The 24,631-nt window shown below is 38.0% G+C and overlaps 1 protein-coding gene across 1 annotated transcript in view; it reads left to right on the top strand.

The window, feature by feature from the left end:
* Positions 1–10,360: 10,360 nt before the first annotated feature.
* The window catches only part of Spock3 (SPARC (osteonectin), cwcv and kazal like domains proteoglycan 3), a gene marked incomplete in the record, with an annotated part of 448,767 nt that continues 434,496 nt past the window's right edge, over positions 10,361–24,631 (top strand). The window contains 2 exon segments of the mRNA XM_055597901.1: positions 10,361–10,473; positions 10,745–10,933. Coding sequence (XP_055453876.1) covers positions 10,745–10,933 — 189 coding nt within the window.

Genomic DNA, 24,631 nt, shown 5'->3' with positions numbered 1-24,631 from the left:
GAATTTTGTAGTTTGTTTATAATTTTTAAAAAGTGTAAAAAGGAAATCAATTCTTTGAGACCACTGAATACCAATGTTTTGTTTCATAATAAACTTTAAAATTTGAATAGTATAATATCACATACATTAATTCACTATTAAAAGGCTACAGTAAAAAGAAAAGAAAGCTGTCCCTACAACCTGAGGTGAATCCAGCAAAATTCCTGAATTTAATCCTGAGCATAATTGCTACAATTGCTACAATAAAACTTACATTACAGTGGCATGTTTTAAAAATCACATGTAGAATATTTTATGACATCACAAAAGCTTTGTTCATAATGCTGATCTGTGTTGTTTTCTTGATTTGTTCTAAATATTAAGAAAGTTTGTTTAATTGGCAGAGGAAATCAATGAGCATTAAAAAAGTATGCTATAGCTCAGATTATCCACAAGTTCCCTTTAAAAATGTGTTTCAAGAAACATTGAATTTGCTTTGATGATTTTAAACCATCATGTCCACTCATAGTGTACATATCTTCATGATGTGTTAGATGAGTGCAAAGGATGTGAATATTATGTTAATTCCTAGGTTTCTGATTTTACTCTTGCTCATCTTTATATAAGATTTGCTCCTAAGCATTTTTTCCTTGCTGATTATCTAGTTCTTCAAGTCATGGCTCTTATGTGACCTTTATTTTGCTCATACAATGCTTTCATGGAGATCTGGCTTAAGTCTCCGGATTATAGTTAGCAACTGTAGTGCTGCCATTACTGAAACAAAGCTCTAAATTCCTGTCATTTTGAGACAGTGTTACCCTCTTACTTACAGAGCAAAGAGTCATCAGGTTTTTGTACTTGATTGTACTGGAGTCTGGATTTATCACTTACCACTTATTTTCCCTCCATGATATGTAAAAAATCAAAACAATGGAATTTAAGAAATGATGCTTCCTGGGTAGAGTATTTTCCCTTCTCCCAATGTTAAGACTTTTAATGTAGAAAAAATCATACTAAAATCTGTTCACCTAAAGAAGCCAATGTTTTTAATGAAAGGGTTGTAGAGAAAATATGTGCTTTAGAGTCTATGAAATAATTAGCCTATAGTCTTCAAGATTATAAAGTGCCTGTATTTTCTATTTTAAAGCTTAGTATTGGAAATCCCATTGATGAAGCTCATGGTTGAGAAACCAAAAGAGTTTTGCACTCCTGGGTCACAAATGCCTCTGAGCTTTTAACTGAAGTCATATTTGAATGTCCTCTTGCTTCAGGATGAAGCCACATAATTTCTAGTTTTACAATCAAATTAAATAATGACGTAGAAGGCAGTTTAATTCTCTACCAGTGTGGTTAAACAAAAGTGAGTTCTTCCACTGGGACCTAAATAATCTGAGACATGGGGTGTTAACTGGGTATGGGTTCCTTCTGATGAAGCAGGGCTCAAATCCTATTGCTTCTGTACCAAAACCAAATGAACACGCACACACACACACACACACACACACACACACACACACAATTATAGGACAATCTCAGTGATTAACATTGATGTAAAATTCTCAGTGCATAATATATTCAAGATCATATTTCTAAAGGTCCTTCCTTGTATACAAGTTGGCTTCATTCAGATATGCAGGGTTGGCTCAATGTAAATAAGTCCATGTAATACATAACTTAAATCGATTCAAAGACAGAAAATACATGGTTATCTCAATACATACAAAAAAGATCCTTGAATAAAACTCTGATACACATACATGAAAAATGTAATGGAGAGGCTAATGATAGAGGGAATATAGTTTAACAAAATAAAGCTATTTACGAGAAACCTATAGTCCCACATCATGGTAATGGATTAAAAACTCAATAAATTACTACTAAGATCACACACACACACACACACACACACACACACACACACACACACACAAAGACAAGGGTGTCCACTTTGTTCCACTAAAGACAAGAGAGATACACATAGGAAATGAAGAAACCAAAGGATTAACAAATACATTTTTAAAGATTTATTTTAATTTTCACATGTGTGAATGATTTCCCTTTATATATATATATATATATAAAAATCTTGGAGAACATTCTAAGTCAAGGGATAAACTGAATCCAGATACATTTTTATGTTAAATTAATAAATATGACCTCCTGGCAATGAGTGAAGAGGCACCTTGTTGTTGGTGTTGTTCCTGTATCAGCTAGGGACAGAGCAGACGGCAGTTTTTTGTTCATCCTAGCTTGATGCCTGGCTATGTGGCCAAGGCTGTCTCATGCTCCGCACCTTGCCTGGACAGCACAGAACTGACCTTGATGGTAGGGACTCAGGTGAGCCATTCTGAGACCAAAAGGGCAGCGAGTTGGGCCTGCTGCTCATCTGTCCTGAGGCGACCTGCAGGGGCTGGAAAGCCCTTTGCCCTTCTCACCACTTGACACCTGCAGAGGCAGTCAAGAGAACTGAACTTGGGTCATGAGAGTGGGTGAGCTGGCCTTGACCCTCACTGGATGTAGTAGCACTTGGGAAAGAGGGCCCTGCAAGTCCTCTGAGCAGCACAGTAGAGCTGACCCTGTTAGAGGAGGTGTAGCTGAGCCTGGAAGAGCTGGCCCAGCCACTTCTCTGCAGTGAGTTGGTATGGGTGTAGGAGTGATAACCTCTCCCACTTCCCCCACCATCCTTGGCAGTTGAAAAAGCTGACCCTGGGATCGTGACAGCTGGTGAGGTAGGTCTGCCCATCACTGATGGTAGCACTTAAGAGGGCAGGCCCTCAGCTGGGCAACACAGTGGAGTTGGCTCTAATGGTGAGGGCTGGCTGGGGTGAGCTGGCTGGAAGATGGGAGTGGGAGAGCTGGAGCAGTCCCTCACAGGCTACAGCACTTGGGAGAGTGGGTACCTGTGCCTTCACTGGGCAGTACAGTAGATCTAGCTCTGGAGGCATGTCTGGAGGCATGGAGGTGAGCCTGCCCAGAGGGCATGAGAGCAGGAGAGTTAACCATGCCCCCAGCAGATGAGGAGCCTGGCCAGAGAAGTGCTGGAAAACTTGCCTTAGTGGTGCAGATAAGAGAGACCTAGAAGGCTGACCGGCTGGGTGGCCAAGCAAGCCCAGATCCAGGGCTTTGAGTTGGCCCACACCAAAATCTGTATCATCTGTGAATGGTTGGGTAGCATGAAGGAGCCAATTCTGCTGATCCCAAGCTGCAGGATCTTCATGACACAGAGCAGCAACAGATTGATCCAGAGGAGTCCTGGTGAGGATACAGTATTGATGCTGACACAGAATCCAGAGATCTCAGGCCAGAATGATGACTGATGGCAATTAGCATTTGCCGGTGAAGATGTGTGTAGAAAGGGGTATACTGTGGGGCACACTGTGACATGCTACAGCTTCTACAATGAGCTTGGGGTTTTTATGCTTTATTTTTTGTTGTTGTTATTGTTATTTCTTTCTTTGAGTGTGTTTAATTTGAGAAAGGAAGGTTGCAAGGGCAAAGGACAGATATAACTGGACAGGAAGATGAGCAGGACTAGAGTGAATTATATATGAAACTGACAAGAATCAATAAATTGTAAAATAAATATGTATATATATTTAAATATATAAATATATGTATATATATATTAAAAGCATATTGGTATATGGCTCAAGGACTATGAGTTTTTTTCTATTTGCATTTTTAATTGATACTTTCTTTATAAAAGTGAAAAAGAACTCTCTCTAAATTTTGAGCATTTTAATTAAATACTTAACTTATTTATTCACTTTACATCTCAATCATAAACCTCTTCTTCCCCTCCTCCCATTCCCACACTTCCTCTCTCTTTCCCACTACCCCCTCCCCTGTTCCTCAGATAAGAGGAACCTCAGCCACCTACCTATCCCAGCTCAACAGGCCACATCAAGAACAAGAATGTCCTATTCTCTGCAACCTCCCAAGGCAGCCCTGCCACTGCAGTGTGGTCAGAAAGCAGGCAAAAGAGTACATGTCAAAGACAGCCCTAGTGTGGGCCCTGGTAAGTTGGCTCTGTTGGTCTTCTTGTGGGACTCCTGACACTTCCATGTCCTTCTATCCTTCCTTCCACTTTTCCACAGACTCCCTATGCTTCTCCTGCTGTTTGACTGTGAATGTCAGTATCTGTTTAGATTCTTTGTTGGGCAGCGCCTCTCAGAGAACAGATATTTAAACTATTGTCTATGAGCATAGAAGAATATCATTAATAGTATCAGGGGTTGGCTCTGTCCTATGGGGTGGGTCTTAAGTCGGACCAGGCATTGGTTACTTCAATCTCTGCATTATCTTTATCCCTGCACATCCTGTAGTCAGGCTAAATTTGGGTGGATGTCTTTGTGGATGGGTTGGTGTTTCCCTATCCTTCCACTTGGTGTCCTGTCTCATTAGGAAATGTCCTCTTCAGTTTCCATGACCCCTGCTACTAGGAGTCTCAGCTGGAGTCACCTCCATATCCTCCCAGAAACCTACTCTGTCTTAGGTCTCTAGTTGTCATAGAGATGCCCCTGCCCACCATTTCTTTTTTTGTCCTAGGCCCTTTGTCCTCCTACCTCCGCTCTGGATGGAAGTAGAAAAGATCATCCTGAGTGAGGTAACCAAGCTCAGAAAGACACACATGGTATGTACTCACTTTTCAACGGATTTTAGTCATACAGTACAGGATAGACAAACTACAATCCACAGACCCAAAAATGATAAGTAAAAAGAAGGACCCAAGAGACACAGAGAGAAATGGGAGTGGAGAATATGAGTATTTGTAATTCTTTGACGTGCTTATTTTTTAATTTAATGAGTTTAATACAGTTAGGTTTAATTTAGTGCCTATGCAGAGAATAAAATTAACTTAAAAATAAACAAATGCTGAGACTCACAGCCAAACATTGGGTGATGAGTAGGGAGTCTTGTGGTAAGGTGGGAAGAAAAAGAAAAGGACCTGGAAGTGACAGGAGCTCCATAAGAAGACCAACAATGCCAAGTCACCATGGCCCAGAGGGGCTTGATGAGACTAAAGCATCAACCAAGGACCATGAATGAACTGGACCTACACCCCCTACAAAAATGTAGCAGATGGGCATCTTAGGCTTCATGTGTGTCCTCTAGTAAGGGAAGTGGGGCTGTATTGGACATGGACTCACTTGTCAACTTTTTGTCTACTTCCCCCTAGCAGGACTGCCTTGCCAGGCCACAGTTCTGATGAAACCTGAACTGGGGTGGGAGGGAAAGGGAACTCTCCTTTTCTGAGGAAGACAGGAGGGGAGATGGGAGGGAGACTGACAGGAGAGGATTGATGGGACTACAAACAGGATGTATAGTGAATAGAAAATAAACCAATTAAAATATATTCTAAAACATTTTATTTTATTATTTTGTGTTAGTAACTTGTACCTACTAATATTTACAAATTTGTAATGAATATTTACTGAAAAATTATAAAGTTTTTTTTAAAAATGATCAATAAGTTCTAAAAATTTTTAAATTGCCTTATTGGCCACTTCTTAGGATTTTCAGCTCAGCAATCAATTTATGTAATCAAATTCATCCTCCAGTTTAAATGCCGAAAAAAATGTTTTCTTAAGAATCATAGTAATTGCATTGATTGATGTGTCTCTCATACTTAATACAACTTGTAGAGGGTTTATCTACTGAATGTTTTAGCTGAAGTGAAAGAGGACCTATTTATCAAATTATATATCAAACATATTATTTGTTTGCTTAACCAGGGATACTTCAAAAATCATCATAACACAACTGCGAAAATAATACCCAAACAAAGAAAACAAACAAACAAAAACAAAATGGTGAAACCAGGAGAAGTCCATTAACATTCTCTGTCACAGTTCTGTTCTGGTTTTATATCTGTTGTTTCAGGCACCCACAATGACAATCTTAATAATTACTACTGAACTGAGACGCAATTATTTATAAGGCCTATAGGATAGTTAGCAATTCCAAAATGAAGACAAATAACTTCCCATCTTGAGAGACTTCTGTTGTGGTACCTGTAGGTCTTTAATTTAGTCCTGAATCGCTAACAGCCTGGGTCTTGTGTTATTTCATCTTTTAATGTACTCAAGTGCATGGATGAATTTGGCATAAGGCACATGTCTATGTGGTTGAATTGGTTGTTTTTCTGGCTTGATAGTATAATATTACAGAAATGACCAAAGCATGATTTCACCACACTTGACTCATCATCAAGCCTTCTGTATTGGTAATGTCTGACTTTCCGGAAGTCCCTTAATACTCATTACTCCTCATCTTCCAGCAGCTAACTTTAATAACATGATAAACCCCAGTTTTGTCCATAAACATTCACAAATAAGGAAAGAAAGGTACAGCTGGCCAATTCCCTTCACAGACAAGCAGCTGACTGGTCTTCTTGGCCTCTGACTTGGTAAAGTAGAGAATGATATGTAGACAAATAACCATCTAAAACAGCATGGAAATATTGAATTTCATCCATACATTAGTTAAATTCCTTGAATTAACCATTCCCTAATTTCTTGACATTAATTGCAAGTAAATTCTACTATTTACTCAGCTAGCAATGAATACGTAGCAAGTAGAAAGTAAAGACAAGGAGGGAATAGAACAGAAACATTGGATCACTTAGAGAAGTGTCTACACAGAAATAAAATATCTTCTGAAGCATATTTATTCTTGAGACTTTTATAGACATTTAAATATCATAGCTTTGCATTCACTAGCTGTGTTATCTTACTGTTCCTGTGACAAAAATACCACATATAAAGGAATCAACTTAAAGGAGAAAAGGTCTAGTATTGCTCATGGTTTCAGAAGATTCAGCACATGAAGGACCTAGTCACTTTTAGATCTAGACCACCATGACAACAAAATTATGGGTGTAGATGAAGATGCCCTACTCACCTCATGGTAAGTAAGATGCAGATAGATAGATAGATAGATAGATAGATAGATAGATAGATAGATAGATAGAATGAATAGATGGGATTTCTAAAATAACCTTCAAGGGAACATTTCTAATAACTGATTTTTCCAACTATGTCCATAGGTTTTTATTATCTTCACTTAGTTCCATCTGTTGGAGACAACTTCTGCACATGAGTTTTGGGGCTGTATTTATAACTAATATCATAACACTAGTGGTGGCTTTGGACACATGAAGCCAAAGGCTGCCATGTATATGAAGTGCCTGGCTCTGCTTGTCATGAACAATAAATGGAGTAAATAAGGTGTTCCCACATATTCTCATGATAGGTAAACACAGCAATGGATATATCTTTGAATAGTAACCGACAAAATAAAATAACTTTTATGCAAGATTGTGTATGTCTGTGTACACCCTTACATATATGTCATTCACTTAAATTCTTCACAGATCCAAACTCATTTGAAATAGATATCATGTCCATTGTAGCCATTGTAAAACTGTATTAAACCAGAAAACAAGATTAAGAAAACACAGGGAAGAAGATTTAATAGTTTTTTTTAATGCTGAAATACTCAGTAATAGATACTTGTAGATTAATCGGTTGAATATTCACTAGTAGTAGAATAAAATTGTCAAGAAATATTTATGTAAACCTTAAACTCTTAGTGACTCCAGTAATAGCTTTGCATTATCTATATAAACTATGATGTATGAGGTGGCACAGTGACAGGAAAGAGGGCTGGGTGCCTGACAACCTTGCCTTCCTGTGGGTTATAATTTTGCAACGCATGGTCATAAATACAAAATCAAGTGCCGTCCCTGTCTCTTAATTAGGCTTACTCTATGTGCAGTACTCCAGTTTTTGTTTTATTTTTAGTTCTTCAGAATTCTAGACTGGCTCTCAATAAAACTGGGAAGCAATTTCTGAAGTATTCCCCTATGTCCCCACCCACCTTAACTTAGAGATTTCCTCACTGTCTTTTTGACATCCTATGCCCCATTTAATACCCTTTCCTTCTTCTTCCCTGCTGTATTCTGCTCCTAGCAAGCTTTCAATTAATCCCCACAGAGGTGTTAGCTGATAACTAAAGTGTTAACTGGAGTGTGAATACCCTTAGGACTATTAAATGTTGAAAGCAGGCTCTTTGAAGACCCAGATACTGAGATACAGAGAACTGAGGGAAAGAGTTCCCTGTCATTAATAACATCACACTTAGTGGACTTTCATTCTCACCACCAACATGCCCAGTCTGTTATGTCAGACAATATCGTTGATTGGCAAGAGATGTGCAAAGAGTTCTTCAAGGGGCGAGGAAGGAGCTAGACTCTAGAGCAGTACAAATGCCAAGTTGGGGAAGGCGGTGTCCACTTCTTCAGAGTTAAGAATAACAAACTTAGGATTTTCTTAGAAACACTATTCCACTGTCAGATCTGCACACAACTAGCATTGTTTTTACTTCAGCAAATGGTTACTCTGTTCAGATTCTTAGAAAGCTGCCTTAGAAAAGTTTCATAAATGTATTCCAATTGGCCATGACATATAGACACACATGTAATATACATATATAATATATATTACATATATAATATATATTACATATATATAGATGTCATTATAAAATAAGTGTGTGCTTCTATACCTTTACAGCGATCACGGCATTCCTCATATTAAAATGTATGATGATGAGAGGGGTTGGGATGTCAGATTCCTCATATATACCTTATTAAACGAAAGGTTAAGGAATTTAGAGGACCAGCTTGCTTTAAAAATTACTGACTTTTCTTGCATATCAGCATTGTACCTAATATCTGCTTAATATCTGCTTTTTATCATCTTAAAATTTAAAATTACACATTCTACAACATGATGAATTGAGAGGACAGTAAGTAAGTTCAAATTTTGAAGTAGAGAGGTGAAGATGGGTGCAGGAGGAAGAGTCATTGGAGGGTGGGTCTGCCAACTGTTCATGATATATGAAATGAAAATTTAGAAAAAGATGTCAAGCTTGTCTGTGACTAAGCAAAATGAGTATTTTTAAAAGAAATAATCTATATTATAGTTCTCAAATTCTTTGACATATTTTTACTATAATCAACATGTCTGTCAATTATAATTGTGAGTTTTGTAAAGATATTCTCTTTCATTTTTTATGGCATAAATGGGGAAATATAAATTTTATATGTTAATTTTTTCACTTTTCTTCATTTGTGCTAATAATTCACACTTCCTTTAATTCTGTATTTAAAGTAAAAAATTAATATCATTCAGTTTCATTTCTTTTAAAATACAATCTAAAAGTTGACACAAGTGAGAACAAAATGATAAACGTATAGAAGGTAGCTGTTGCTACTATTCTAATGACTATCTCCTAAATTTTAGAATAGATGAGAAATTTGCAAAGGTCATAGCTTGGGAAGGTCTAGTTTGCCTGATGAGTATAATTCAAATACAGATGGCTAACACTTTTGTAGTCTTCCAGTTTCCACAAATCTCTTGATTTACATACAGTGCTCAATTCAGCCTGCTTCCTGTAAGCACATGGAAGAGAATTTTTTCACAGGGTTCTGTAAGAGGCATGAGTTCTCGTGCCCTGTACCCTTCCTTCTGTGTGGTAGAATAGATTTGGGGAGCCAAATGTTTCCTTTCATCAGTGGTAGTTTGAAGTACAAAATCCTGGCTAGAGCCTCAAAGCTGTTTGACCCAGTTTAGAAGGTTGAAGTAGATAGCTTCTTTATTTATGCGCTTTAAGTTTTTGATTCAAGCACTTTCGCACACGGCACAGATACTGGAGAGATTTTAAAAAGGAGAAATGGATTGTGTGCGCTGAGCATGGCATGTTGGTGAAATCAAACACTTTGCCTGCCAAGCCTTAAAAGAGAATCCAGCCCTTTTCCACAATAGTTTGGCTCTGAAATAATGCGGAAGTTCAGGGAACAAAATTTGAAGACCTAATGCAAGGTCCTTTGATGATTTTACTTTAGATAAGGAGGCGCTGAGTTCAGGTCAGAGGCTAAAGAGAAGTCCAGTTCAGGTTCAGAGCAAAGTCCTATGGATTCTCACTCTGTGATGCATAAAGTTTTCTTCTGATCTCTTTCCTTATATCTGCCTGACCACCCCTGAAATTGTAGAACGGGAGTAGTAGAGAGGGAGATTCCATGCTGTCCTTTCAATCCAAGAGCTGAGAGAATGAGCTGGCTGAATGAACATGAGAACGAATCTCTTCTGGAGGCGAGAGGTTAGAAAGCAAAGGATTCATAGGCAAGGAGTCTATGGCATCCTCTGGCTTCAGCCAAGCTTCGCATCCGGAACTTGCTGCAGCTGGGATTCAGGGAGAGGAAGATGGGATAGGAGGAGGGGAAGACGGAGGTGGGGAGGGAGGGGTGAAGCGAGGGGAGCTGGCGAGGGATAGGCGCAGGGAGGGTGGGATGGGGGGAGCGCCGGGCGCAGGGAGCTGAGTGGACGGCTGAGACGCGGAGCGTGCAACCAGCTCCAGCGAGAAGCGAGTTGCCAGAGCCGGGCTGCGTTTCCATCAGGAGCGGCGAGCTCCGTGCCCGCTCCCAACAAGGTGATGGGCCGGCAAGCGTTTTATCTGGCCGCCGGGACTCTCGCTGCTTGGGGCTTCCTCCCTTAGACCCCCTTCTTCTTCTCCCTTGGGTCTGCGTGTGTGTGAGTGCCCTGGTTTGGGGGTGAAGCCTCCTGGAAGGGGACACCCCTGTCCCTGCTCCTCTCCCATTCTCTCCAATCCGTCCTCGCTGATGCATGCCTTCTAGGGGCGCCCCATCTTCACACCCGGTCTCTGACACCGCTTCCTACCCCTGGTTGTGTCTCCTTCCCAGATGCTCAAGGTGTCAGCCTTATTGTGTGTGTGTGCAGTGGCTTGGTGCAGCCAGACTCTTGCAGCTGGCGCGGCGGCGGTTGCGGCTGGGGGGCGGTCGGACGGCGGTAATTTTCTGGATGAAAAACAATGGCTCACTACAATCTCTCAATATGACAAGGAAGTCGGACAGTGGAACAAATTCCGAGACGTAAGTGATGCGCACTCATCTCCAGCCACGAGCGTTCAGCTCCAGGGCTGGCATTTGCCTTGGCAGCCGGAGGTGGGGAAGGGGCTAGCTTTTCTAAGGAACGGGGGACTTGTGGTGATAACGCTGACATCCTGTCAATAGAGAACTTAGTCTCCTTATCTTAAGTAGGGATTTGCTTGTTACATTTGCCTTTGAGTTAGGTCACACCAGGTTCTCTATCATCCCCTTTTTCACTTCATAGTACCCTAATCTTTTGCCCCCCAAGGTTGGCAAAGTAGCTGCTACGACCTTCTCAACTTTTGAATGGTGTTTCTGGCACTAGTAAACACAACAGAGGTGCCTCTGCGTGGCCTGGCTATAAAGTAACTAGGATCGATCTTCTTACTAATGGCCCATTAAGGAATTCGAGGGAGGAGGTACAAAGATGCAACATTTATAAATTCCTGCTCCCTGAGGGTGGGAGGTTGTTTGTCAGCATCAGTCTGCCGAAGTTGAATTGCTGATGATTACGTAAAATTGCTCATCAGATTCTGTTTCTACATGAACCCTGGAACACTTTGCTCTTGTACTGGGGCTGTACTCTGAGCCTTGAACTTGGCTGAAACCCCAGGAGGTCATTCTGACCCCTGGGTCCCATGCCTAGCCTACCCTGTAAAAATGAGGGGTTTGAGAATTGACAGAGTGATTCATATCGACATTTGTGAGAATGTTTTCTGAGTCAATCAGCAGTGCTTTCCCAGTCTGTGAGTTAACTTGTCCTATTAGCTCAGGTTCTCACGATTAGGAAAACAAATAGAGGCTTGGACTAATTCTCATCCTGGATACACCATTCTCTTCTCCCACCACCTCTGTCTTAACAGAGAGGTTGTGGAGAAATGCGCTTATGGCTTAAGTGTAAATCTAGATGTTACTCAGCACGGATACACGACGTGGAAAATGACCGTGCTCGATCTTAATGCATGACTCATTTTTGCTTTATGAATGAAATGTTAACATCACTAGTTTTGCTAAATGAAAGCTCTTTACTCTTGTAAATGCAGTCTTACCTACCTGCTTTAAGCTAACACTAATATTAAGTACATTGAGAAGTAAACAAGCAGATATCTTCTACCAACAGAGAATTGCCATTTATCATGCCCTTACTTGAGAAAAGAAATATTGAAAATTTTGGAAGTGTTTGAACAGTACTTCCAACATTGACATATATTTATTGAATAACGACTATTTTTTTTAAAAATAGAGTGTAGGCACCTCTAACACACCTTCAATCTTGAATATTGCAGGATTCCCTGGTTTTAGTTAAATCAGTTTCACAATAAGGGAAAGCATTTGAGTTTGACAAGCTGAGGTGCCTACTATAAATGTAAATATTCCAGGACTCATGCAGCCAAGTTCAATGGAAACAATACGTCTACTGCCTCACACTCAGGGAGTTTATGTGGTTTCACTGGAAAAGTCTATCAAAAAATGTAAAATCATGTACAAGGTTTCCCAATATATACTAACATGTGCATTTTCACATATGTAACTGATTTTTTTTAAAGTCATGTTTTAGGGTAGCCGTAGTAGAAGATCAGTTGTTTTTATGAAGATCACTGTGAGCAGACAGGAGCTAAAAAACACATGATTACATTTCACCTTTCTGTACCTGTTGCTCCTTGCTAATGATGAAATGAGAGCTGACAGTGTGGCTTCCATTCAGCACTCACGTGTGTCATGTGCAACCTTGTGCAGACCACCCCAATGACTGCTGCTTCATAGCTTCTTCCCATTGGGGTAAATCTTTCCTTTAATCTTTCATCAGCACAAAAGAAGCTGATATTTTAGACACTTTTTTGGTTGAAGCACATGCTTATAAGACATTGTTTGAAATGTGAATTTCCTGTCTTTTATGGACTATCTCTAATGTTCTGTTTGAGCTTTCTATTTAAAATGAACGTTTCCATGTTCAGATTTGAGAAAGGCAAACAGACAAGGACATTAGAGTCTCTTCTCATAAATGCAATTTAGCTTAAGCAAATTCTTTCCATGCTCGTTTCATAGAAAGATAATTGACATACTTTAGAAAACATAGTTCTTCAACATAATTAATTCTCAAGGATAATTAATAGTGAAATTAATTCTTACTTTGCTTTCTCTAAAGTTAATATTATTTTACAAATAACCCCTTGAAGTTTCACCTGTGTTCCTATTCAAATTACATTTCAAAACTTTATTGTATATGTAATTTAATTGAATACTTATAAACTAAGATTTTTACATTTTAATGTAATATGTGTAAACATATGTTGTAGTAAATCATTACAGGTGGAGAACATACTATCTCTAGTAACAATTTCCTCAGTAAAAACAAAACAACAACAACAACAACAAAAAACAAAAAACAAGGGAAATTATGAAACCAAAGGAAAGCTGGACATGAGTATAATAAAAGAGAAACTGCAAACATTTTTGACTAATTTATACTAGCAATTTTCATGATACTTTTATTCTGTTATATTCTTTACCTTTTCACCTTTGCAAATACAATTGTACAACATAGGAAACTTTTATTCCTTTGAGGATCATTTGGTAAGCTCCATAAAATTCTGGGTATGTGTTATTTTAGTCTATGTTTTAGGAAGAAAATTAAAACTTAAATTCACCAAAGATTTCAGAAGAAGTAAAGACATTCATACTGGTAGAACCAGTATGATACAGTTAAGATATACTGTTATGAATTTATAATGAGATATGTGTTAGAATATAGTGCATGTCTGCTGTAAAAGAGGACCTGAGTTCATGCCATAACATACACACAAACACACACACATACGGTCTGGGGACTGAGATAGAGGGAGAGGAGAAGTAAAATTAATTAAAGATTAAAAAATAATAAAAACCCAAACTCTTCTCTCAACAATGGTATGCTTTGTAGATATATTGGATAAATGGCCCCTCTCCCAAGCACTGTTGAATTGTGATATTAATTATATCAGGTTTTTTGGTTTTTTTTTTGTTTTTTTTTCATTGAAAGTATTTGGGTAGTGTCATTGCTTTGCCAAAGAGTTGGATCAGAAAGCAATCTCCTACCTCAACATTACATACATACATACATACATACATACATATTTATATAGAGAGAGAGAATTAAAAGGAAATTGAGTCATTAGCTCAAATAGCTCATACATTACTCATTTTAAGGTTTTATTTTCCATTAGTATAATTAAAACACACCCTTTATCCTGTAATAAATGAGTAAAGAATTTGTATACCAATGAAGAGCTCAGGAACACATAATGTAAAGCCATCATCAACCCTATATATTACTGATTTCACTGAAGTACTTGTGCTAATTAAGAATGACAGCAAAGACAAAATATAAGAGGCCTTTAAGCACTGTTCATTGAAAGCAGTACAGTAAAAAAAACAGGAAAAGAAATTACTATGGCCATCATAATTTCAGTACAACAGATAAAAAAGTCAACAGTATACATTTAAACAGAAAAACACAAAGTCTGGATTAAATTTATGTTTCAAAAATTACATGAACACTTTTAACTTGTTTCAAAAAATAATTACCATTAGTGTTGTAAAATCTACAATCAAGTTTTGGTCTATAATTACTACTGAAGTAATTTTTAGTGCTGAGTGGCAATAACAAAATCTTCTATTTAAATTAAAGAATTTAATCTGCAACCAAAGGACATGTCCAAAACTCTGAGAAAATGGAACATGCAAAGTATATTGGTTCTGAGGGATACTGAATCTTTAGCTCAAAGGACTCAAGTGTTTTTGAGGCTTACTAGTGATAATTTTACTTTGTATAAAAAATAGCTGACTAGGGTTATTAAAAAGTAAGTAAACTGTCTGTATCTTTTACTTTTCTTTCAATTCACTTTTTTGTCTGAGCTGATGTTCTTGGATGCATGGATCACTGGAGACATGGTGGTTCATAAGAATGGATCTTTCCTGGGCTATGGAAGAGCAAGGGCTCTGGACACTCAGTGTTCTGGTTGTTGTAATATTGTCTATTGTTAGAGAGTCAACAAAACAATTGGTTTGTATGTGTGCTATGTCCTCTGTCATGTAAAGTTATTGTACTCTTACATATGAGAAAATTATTGTTCAAAGGGTATTTTAGTTGTCTGTGGCTTTCAGGTTAATTATGCAGGCTTGTTGCGATCTTGAGTGTCCCCTTAGCATAGAGAAGGGTTGGAGACTGATGCTTCCTCCTGGTTAGTAGCTCAGTTCTACTATTCTTCTTTGCAACAGTAGATAACCCAGACAAAATTAAAGAACATTAAGAAATTGTTGATAAAGTGTGTAAGTCTCCATAAATAATGTTTATTCTTTTTTCATGAGTACCTACCCCATAATGTATGTCACTGTCACTCTTGTATTGCTGTGATATATACTTGATCAAGGCACTGACAAAAGAAAGTGTTTAACTCGATGCTCACGGTTCCAGGGGGTTAGAGTCCATGACTGTCATGGTGGGAGCACACCAGCAGCCATGGTACTGGAGCAGTAGCTGAGAACTTATATCTTCTTCACAAGCAGGAAGCAGAGAAAGACAGAAAGAAAGAGAAAGTGGAAGAAAGGGAGAGAGGGAGAGAAACAGAGACAGAGAGAGACACAGAGAAGACTGGGAAAGAGACAGAGATAGACAGACAGAATGACAGAGAGAGACAAACAGAGAAGAGAGAGAGAGAGAGAGAGAGAGAGAGAGAGAGAGAGATTACAGGCAATGGTCTTGACATTTGAAACCTCAAAGCTCATCCCTATTGACAGACCTCCTCAAACAAGGTTCATTTCCTAACCCTTTGAAAACAGTTCCACTAACTGGGGAACAAGCGAACTGGGGGACAAGAATTTAAATCTATGATCCTATAACAACCATTCTCATTCAAACCATAACGATATAGGCCCAATACTTATGCAAGTGTTGATATTCAATGTATCTCATTAGAAAACATTATAACTATAATGATAATTATGTGTCTGTATCTATGTACATACATGTTTGTGTGAATGCTGTGTGTGTGTATGACTGTGTGTGTATGTGTGTAGGTATGAACTCATGTTCTAGATATTGAGTCTAGATTCCTATATTAAATATATACTGTGTTATTGGGTCACATCCCTTATATTTTATTATATATTAGGCTTACATCTCTTATATTTTATTATATAGTCAAGAACATAGTTTTCCCTTGAGAAGACATTTTCATTCGTGCTCTTTTTCTTTATTCTATTTCAATGATAACGGCACTGTTTGCTGCTTAAGAACATTCTTACCTTTTTATCATATGGATATAACCTAGAACCCCTGCTGAGATGTAGCCTATGGTAGCTCAGTAACTAAGTGGGTTTCCCTAGTAAGGGGAACAGGAACTATTTCTGACATGAACTCAATGACTGACTCCTTTACTTCTCTCCCCCCACCCCCTGCTGAGAGAGGAACAGTCTTGCTAGGCCACATTGGAGGACATGGCAGCCAGTCCTGAAGATATCTGATAAGCTAGGGTCAGATGGAAGGGGAGGAGGACCTCCCCTATCAGTGGACTTGGAAAGGGCCAGGGAGGAGATGAAGAAGAGAGGGTGGGACTGGGAGGGAATTTGAGGAAGGGGGCTACTGCTGGGATACAAAGTAAATAACCTGTGATTAATATAAAAAATAAAAATTAATAATAAAATAAATAGCAATAAAAAGAGGAACCTTTTTACCATTAGGTACATACTTGCAGTTTAGAGTGGGTGAAGGCTATGGAGTGCAGTCATACTAATATGGGACTGGCATTCCTATTGTTTAAATCCCAGAGCAATTTAATCTACAAAAGTCAATAGACATTTTAAAAGAAGCAGTAGAGGACCATGGCTATTCTGGAGCCAATGACTCATTGAGGCATTAAACTCCATCTAAATTCCAGTCAACTGAACCCTAATTAGGCCATGGTTCAGACATAATGCCATTTTTCTACTCTGTCTCAGCTATCACTCTACCTATGAGTACGGATTTAGGGTTGATGTTTTTCAGGTCATGTATCACAAGATAAAGGAAAGAGACCATATAGTTAGACTATAGGTTGAATGCTTTTAGACCTCATGAATCTGACTCAGAGTGACATTTTATGTTCTTATTCAGTTTTCATTTTGATGGTCTCATGATCTGGGTCAAAATTTTGTTTTATTTTATGTAGTTACTTTTTAAGGAGGATCTTCGAATCTTTTAAACACCATCCAACTCCTCAAGCATGTGGATTCTTTAGATGTCTTTTCTCATTTATGAAAACCTTTTCATCTTTTCTAGTCTCATTGTTTCTAGTCTCTATTTTATATATTTGTGTAGGTCGTTAGACTATGAAGTTCTTATTGCTCAGGGTTAGAGTCCCTACCCCAGCCTACAGTTACTATTCTTAGCATTACTACAATAACTCTATCAGAGTCATTTCAAAACATACTTAAGGATAAGATATCATATTCAGTGTACATTCTATTTATCTCCACATTGACAAGTGGAAAGCCTTTAAGGATTGCCTCTTGTAACTGTTGTCTTTTATCAGCCAGGTCTATTTCTGACAAACCAAGAATTGTTCATTCAGTCTAGAGGTTTCAGTTATTTATCAAGCAGTGACCTCCATTAAGTGAGGGATTTTTGTCTATCAAGATTTCATAAGCATTCTAAAAAACTCTTTTTTTTGTATTGACCTATGAGCATTCCCATATGACTTCTGTTTGTATAACATTAACCTTAAATTTTTGCATGGTAACATTTAGCTACTAGGGTGACTAGAAAGTTTAAACTCTACTTTAGAAAGACTAACATTAAGAAAAAGGTTGCAATGCCTTGTAGAGGATGGAAAGTGTTTGTCACTCTTGCATTTGGCAATTCTCTGGTAAATATCATTGAGACGCCCTCTTGATATTCAATCCTGCCCCTAAATGAGTTTTACAATTGCTTGTAAGCTGTTTGTTTTGCTTTCAGTACTTTTCATTCTTTACCATTTCTCTATTCTTTTAGCCAGAAAGAACAGGATAAGGACAGCTGTTCAGGGCAGGACTGAGAGGCCTATCATTCTAGACTGTAGTTTTAGGAGTCTGGCAGCAGTCACATGTTAGTTCTAAGGGGAGCTGCTGATGGTGAGAATCAAGGAAGATTATCCAGTAGGGTATTACAAGGAGGCTGATGACCAAGCTTGTTTTTCTGAACAGACATCACTTAGCTTGTTTTCTGGGAAGTCTTTTTTCACTACAACCATTTGCAACATGTCTGTAATGTCGTCTGTGGGAAATCGATAATTATTGGTAAGGTTTTCTGTGGAGGAATTTATAAATTTACTTCTTAACCCTTTAGTTAAAAGACAGATACTCTATTGCATTCAAGACGGTGTTTTGTTTAATGGATAAACAGAGAAATAAACTAAAAGCAAGGACCTTACACCAAAATAACACTAGCAATCATGTCACTATGTATTTAAACAGCTCTTACTCTTGGAAGCTAAGGATTCCCTTTCAGTCGCTATCTCTGGGGCAGTTAAGAAATAGAGGCAATAGCATGTCTGATTTGGCTGATCCTGCCTTGCAGACTTTATACTTTTTCCTGTATCCTTTACACGTTTTCCTTGACATCAGAGATGGCTGACAGATAGGAGAAGTTGAGATGAGCTTCTTCCTTAAGAAATGCATTTTTTATTACTTTAGTAAAACTGCTTAATGAATAATAATATTCTTTAGGATTTGTATGAGGTATAAGGAAAATTATAGAAAACTCAAACTTCTGCTTTATTAGAGAAACTATATTGATTATTTTAATTGTACTATTTTAATATGAAAAAGAAAACAAATACCTTGTTATAGCATCAGCCTATAGTTCTATTTTTTCCTTAGCTTTTAGCATTTGGCATCATGGTTTGCTGACTTTAATAGATACATTACCTTCAACAGTATGTAGATGCATTGTCTAGATATCTAGACATTATAATATCTAGATATTTCATAAGTAAAATTAAGTGGCAAGCAGTGCATATGTGAACCGCCTATTTTTCTATAGCATGTTCTATACTCTTATATGAATTAATATTATGCTGTGTGTTTACTTAATTATTATAGGATCCCATTAATAACACAACACATTTCATTTTTCTAAATATGTGATTTAAAATACACTATATTTCCACAAGGAGAGCAACAGAACAAGAAAATTTGAACACAGGGAACTTCCCAGAGACTCATACTCCAACCAAGGATTATCTGTGGAGATAACCTAGAACCCTGACAATGCAGCCACTTCTGATGAGAACTGACAGACTAAGATCAGAAAGAAGGAGAGGAGAACCTCCCCTATCAGTGGACTTGGGGAGGGGCATGTATGCAGAAAGGGGGGGAGGGTGGGACCGAGAGGGGAGGAGGAAGGGGCTTATGGGGGGATACAAAATATATAAAGTGTAATTAATAAAAGTTAAAAAAATAAATAAAATACACTATATTTGAATTTTTCCAGAATATTTTAGTGAGTTTTTTCAATCCATGTACTTATTGGCAGAAAACTCTAAGCATATTCAATAATAATACTAATATGAATATCCTCATTATATTATGCAATGGAGATATATGGGTTTAATTATAAATACATATATAATAAATACAAAACTTTAAATACAGTATAAAAAGTTTTAACAATGGAAAAGAGATAGTAGTAAAGCTGTAGGCTCAGAATTCGTAGAGCCAATGCAAGCTTATTTATGTATTCAGAGGTGAGGAGGTTACTGTGAGCTCAACAGGTCCAGGGTGAAAAGTGAGAACGCTTTCAGAAAACCATTCTAGTACAATTAATGGCTGTCACTATAATCAAATGACTTCAAGTAAATTAACTCCATACTTGTCTGCAGTTTACATGTACACAGAGTTTTATTTACCTTGGCTCCATAAAGGGGCAATGACAGCAATGTGCTTATTCAAAATATCAGAGGAGTAATTACTAGAAGTAGAAGGAAATAATTGCAGATTCTTTCTTGGCTAGAAATTAATAGTAATCTAACCAGACAGCAATCTTTCTGCGTGCTTTATTTTCCTACTTCTAATGATAAGACTAAGAATAATGGAGCCATCAGACGATTTTTAAAAAATTCTTCATTAATTACACTTTATTCACTCTGTATCCCCCCAGTGGTTCCCTTCCTCCTCCCGTCTCAATCCCTCCCTGCCTCCCCCCTCTGCACACATGCCCCTCCCCAAGTCCACTGATAGAGGAGGTCTTCTTTCTCTTCCTTCTGATCCTAGCTTATCAGGCCTCATCAGGACTGGCTCCATTGTCTTATTCTGTGTCCTTGTAAGGCTGCTCCCCCCCTTACAGGGAGGTGATCAAAGAGCAGGCCAATCAGTTCATGCCAGAGACCCATCAGAGGATTTTTGGAAAACCCAGAAAATATTGCTTTAGGATGAATAAAAATAATAATTTCTCAATTACCTGTCTTTAAATCACAGCTCTACCACGGACAATTTCTGTATAAACAAATTGTGTGTGTACACATGTTCAATTATGTTCTCATTCAATAGGTAAGGAAATGTGATGCAAAGCATAACAGCTAGTGAGCTTCAGTGAACTTTCTCTCCCAAGATGATAATTCCTAGTTTTAGAAGGAGTAAAATCCTATCACCACTCAAAATTATTGCAAGTCAAAATGTGTTTACATATATAGTCTACTGAAAGTCAGAGCTTATCTGATTTTGTTTACTGGAGAGAATTGATTGTTTCTGCTGGGGATCACATGGCTGGTTAAGAACTTGTCTTAGTTCTGCTGCCTGGGGCAAGATAAAGTATTGTACAATGTATATTGTGAGTCCCTGCGAAGATCAAAGTTCTAATCGTACTGTATATGATGTTTCTCAGCATCCTGAATCTGGAAAATGATCATATCATTTAAAGCCTTGGGCTTTTAAGGATATTTGGGATCCAAAGTTCTTGTCCTCAAACATAGATATGATAATGCTTCTTTTCCTGGAATTACTATTCTACCTGTCTAATACAGGCTAGGGGTTTTGTATACATAATGTCATTCAGTATAAGTCTTTTGTAGACATAGCATATTTCAAGGTTAATTGTGGTTAAAAGTATATCATGTTTGCTATTTTAGATAGATTTCAAGTGGTGAATTTTTATTCCAGTACACATAATTCTAAGCACTCTTTCTCCCTGAAACTTCTATACCCACTGAAGAACTTTTCATCTAACCAGCCCTTGGCAACCACTACTCTGTTTCCTGTTTCTATTAATTTTACTATGTATTTCAGTAAATGGATGACACCAGAAGCATTCCTCTGTAACTGGTTTATTGTATTTAGGGCAATCTCCTTAAGGTTTAAATATGGCATGGCATGCTACAGAGCTTCCTTACTTGTGTGTTCATGTGTACATGCAAGTTCACATTTGTTTATGTACAAGTTCAGACATGTGTGCACTTGACTGTGGAAATGCATGAACACCTAATTTCATGTGAATGTGGGGGCCAAAAGCTAGTGATGGGTGTTCTCCTCATATTTTTTCCAGCTTAGTTTTGAAGCAGAGTTTCTAACAACCTGGTAGTTAATAGGAGCTCGTCAGAAAGACCTAGGGAACCCCCTGCCTCCATATATGCAGTGCTTCCATTACATGTGCATGCCTTCACATATATCCTTGTTTCTAGGTGTTGAGGATTGATCTCAGGTATTCATGCTTGCGCAGCAGGCGTTTTACTAGCTGAGCTCTCTCCTCATCTTTGATTTATTTATTTTCTGAGAGTTAATAATATTCAATTTTATATATAAATTCTTTGTTCATTTACAAGTTAATATGCAATTATTACCCGTGTCTAAGTAATAAGAACTATTATCATCATCATTATGGATATGTAAAAAAGTCAAGAATCTACTCTTAGCTATTCATATACGTATTCACTCATGGAATTCTTTATTACGTGGCATTTTTCTTTTCCATTATTTTACTTTAAAAATCATGTTTATAGCTGGGTGTGGTAGTGCACACTTGTAATCCCAGCACTCTGGGAGGCAGAACCAGGCAGGTTACTCTGAGTTCAGTGGCTACCAAGTCTACAAAGTCCAGGATAGTCAAGGCTACACAGGGAAACCCTGTCTCAAAACAACAACAACAAAATAGCATTTACCTATGTGAAATGCAAGTACTAGCAAGCCATGGTACCTCTCTGTGCGTGTGCGTGTGTGTGTGCGTGTGCATGTATGTGTGTGTGTGTTTGTGTGTGTGTGTGTGTGTGTGTGTGTGTGTGTGTGTGTGTTGGGGTAAGGTAAAGAACAATTCTTTCATTACAACAAGTGAGTTTTATGGTAAAATTCATAATTAATGATTGGTGCCTTTACATTCTGAGCCATATTTTGAATATTTTTTGTAAGGAACTACCTACCATATTGTTTATCATAGTGGCTGCATTGCCTTGCATTGCAACCAACAAAGCAATGGGTGTCAACTGTTTCTTTATTCCAGTCTACACTTAAACAATTTTTATGTTATAGCAGACCTGCTAATACACTTGAAGTCATCTCTCCTTGTGACTTTAATTTTTATTTTACCCAAAATTAGTGATTTTTATATTCTTCTCTATATTTTCTGGCCACTGTATGCCAGATAGGGGTCTACATAAGCATTCTACCCAGATTTTAATTAGGAAATTTGAGGTTTGTTTAGTAGAATCATCTTTTTAAAGAATTTATACAAAGACACATTGAATGAACTTCTCTTTACAAATAAGGAAAGTGAGTTTCAACTAGTGTCTTCAGGACTGGCGATTTTTGATCCTGCTCTTAAAAACCCATTCAGATTTTCTGCCTCTACTAACTTAGAATTTTAAATAAATCATAACAGATAACTGATAGTTTTGTTCTGTTGTTTTGTGTTTTGAATGCTTCCATTGAATGTTTTCTTGTCAGTTTGACTAAGATGCTAAAAATAATTTGATTTTTTTTTTTTTTACTGATTTTAAAGCCTTTTAGATAAAGGGAGAGTAATCACACTGCTAGTTGATTAATTTATCTTGCAGAACGAAAAAGACACCCCTTGTCGGTTATACATTCCTCTTATAAAAGCCTGTATGTTATATACTATTCAAAGCAGTGTTTATTCCTAAAGAGTCATTGCATTTGAGAATGGCATACCACTGGCATTTTATTAGTGAATTTTTGCAATTATAGTGCAGTTCAGAATATTTTAGACAGCAAGAATATCTATAAAATTAAAACACAATGAAGGAGCTTGCATTCTTGTAGTAAATGTTGTTTGTCTTCATTCTCCCTGGAAACTGTTGCCTAATTTAAATGCTGGTAATATACAAATTATTATCATATATAATATGCACAAATATTGTAATTTAAATATATTGGTTGGGGGAGGTTTGGACAAACCTCATAGCCTCTGTCCATTGTGGATAATTTAGTTTTTAGTTTTCTGTGTTTAGTAAGAAAATGAATTAGCTGTTGAAAACATGAAATGCAGAAGACAGCTGGCTTGGTTGATAAAGTGCTTGCTTACCATACAAGCATGTGATGTGCTTTGGATTCTCAGTCCATACAAGAAATTTCCAGAGCAGCAAACATGTAATAGTAGTTCCTGGGAAGACAAATCAAGCGGATTCCTGGGACTTGCTTGGTAAACAACCTGGCTAGACTAGGAAGCTCTGAGTCCAGAGAGAGACTCTGTAGGTTTAGATTAGTCAACAAACCTGCTTTGTTTATTGTTCTTAATGGCACAGGGGTCTTTTCTGAGACTGATCCTCCAACCAAGGACCATGCATGGAGATAACCTAGAACTCCTGCTCAGATGTAGCCCATGGCAGCTTAGCATTCAAGTGGGTTTCCCTAATAAGGGGAACGGGGACTGTCTTTGACATGAACTCAGTGGAGGACTCTTTAACCTCCCCCACCCCCCAGACAGAGGAGCAGCCTTGCTAGGCCACAGAGGAGGACATTGCAGCCAGTCCTGATGAGACCTGATAAACAGGGTCAGATGGAAGGGGAGGAGGACTTCCCCTACTATCAGTGGACTTGTAAAGGGGTAGGGAGGAGTTGAGGGAGGGAGGGTGGGATTGGAAAGGAACGAGAGAGGAGGCTACAGCTGGGATACAAAGTAAATAAACTGTAATTAATATAAAAAATAAAAATTTAATTAAAAAAATAATCTTTACCTCCCTTCCAACCTTCCTTCCTCGCCTCCCAGCAATCTTAGATAGAAGGTTAGTAGGGAAAAGGACTGTAGTTCTCTTTTATCTGCTTCCTACTGATTAGGTTCGATGTGTCTTTAGGTGAATACCAGACTCAGTCATCAGAATGTCGAAGCATGAAAATCAGTGCAGCAAGCTCAATCCAAAAAGCATTGTCTCACTGTGTGGGGGGCCTCTATATATGCCCTCTCCTCAGTGTCTACCCATGGATGTTCTCAGCTGGCCAAAGTCATGCCCCTCACATGTGAGAACTCATAGGAAAACATCATGTACCCAGCTTGCAGCAAAACGTCACATGACAAAACTGAGCCCAGAACCTTCCACTTCAAGACTCTGTCTCAAAAAATAAGATGGGAAGTAAGAAAGACACCTGATCCTCCACATTCATGCATGTTTCTCCATGCCAGCTTGCAACAGGCACTAGATGCAAGTAAAATATACCACATACACACACACACACACACACACACACACACACACACACACACACACA

Source organism: Psammomys obesus, unplaced genomic scaffold, assembly GCF_907164565.1.
Source record: "Psammomys obesus unplaced genomic scaffold, mPsaObe1.curated_primary_1811, whole genome shotgun sequence".
Taxonomy (NCBI): Eukaryota; Metazoa; Chordata; class Mammalia; order Rodentia; family Muridae; genus Psammomys; species Psammomys obesus.
The sequence above is the reverse complement of the archived record's forward strand: the minus strand, read 5'-3'. Positions and strand labels throughout refer to the sequence as shown.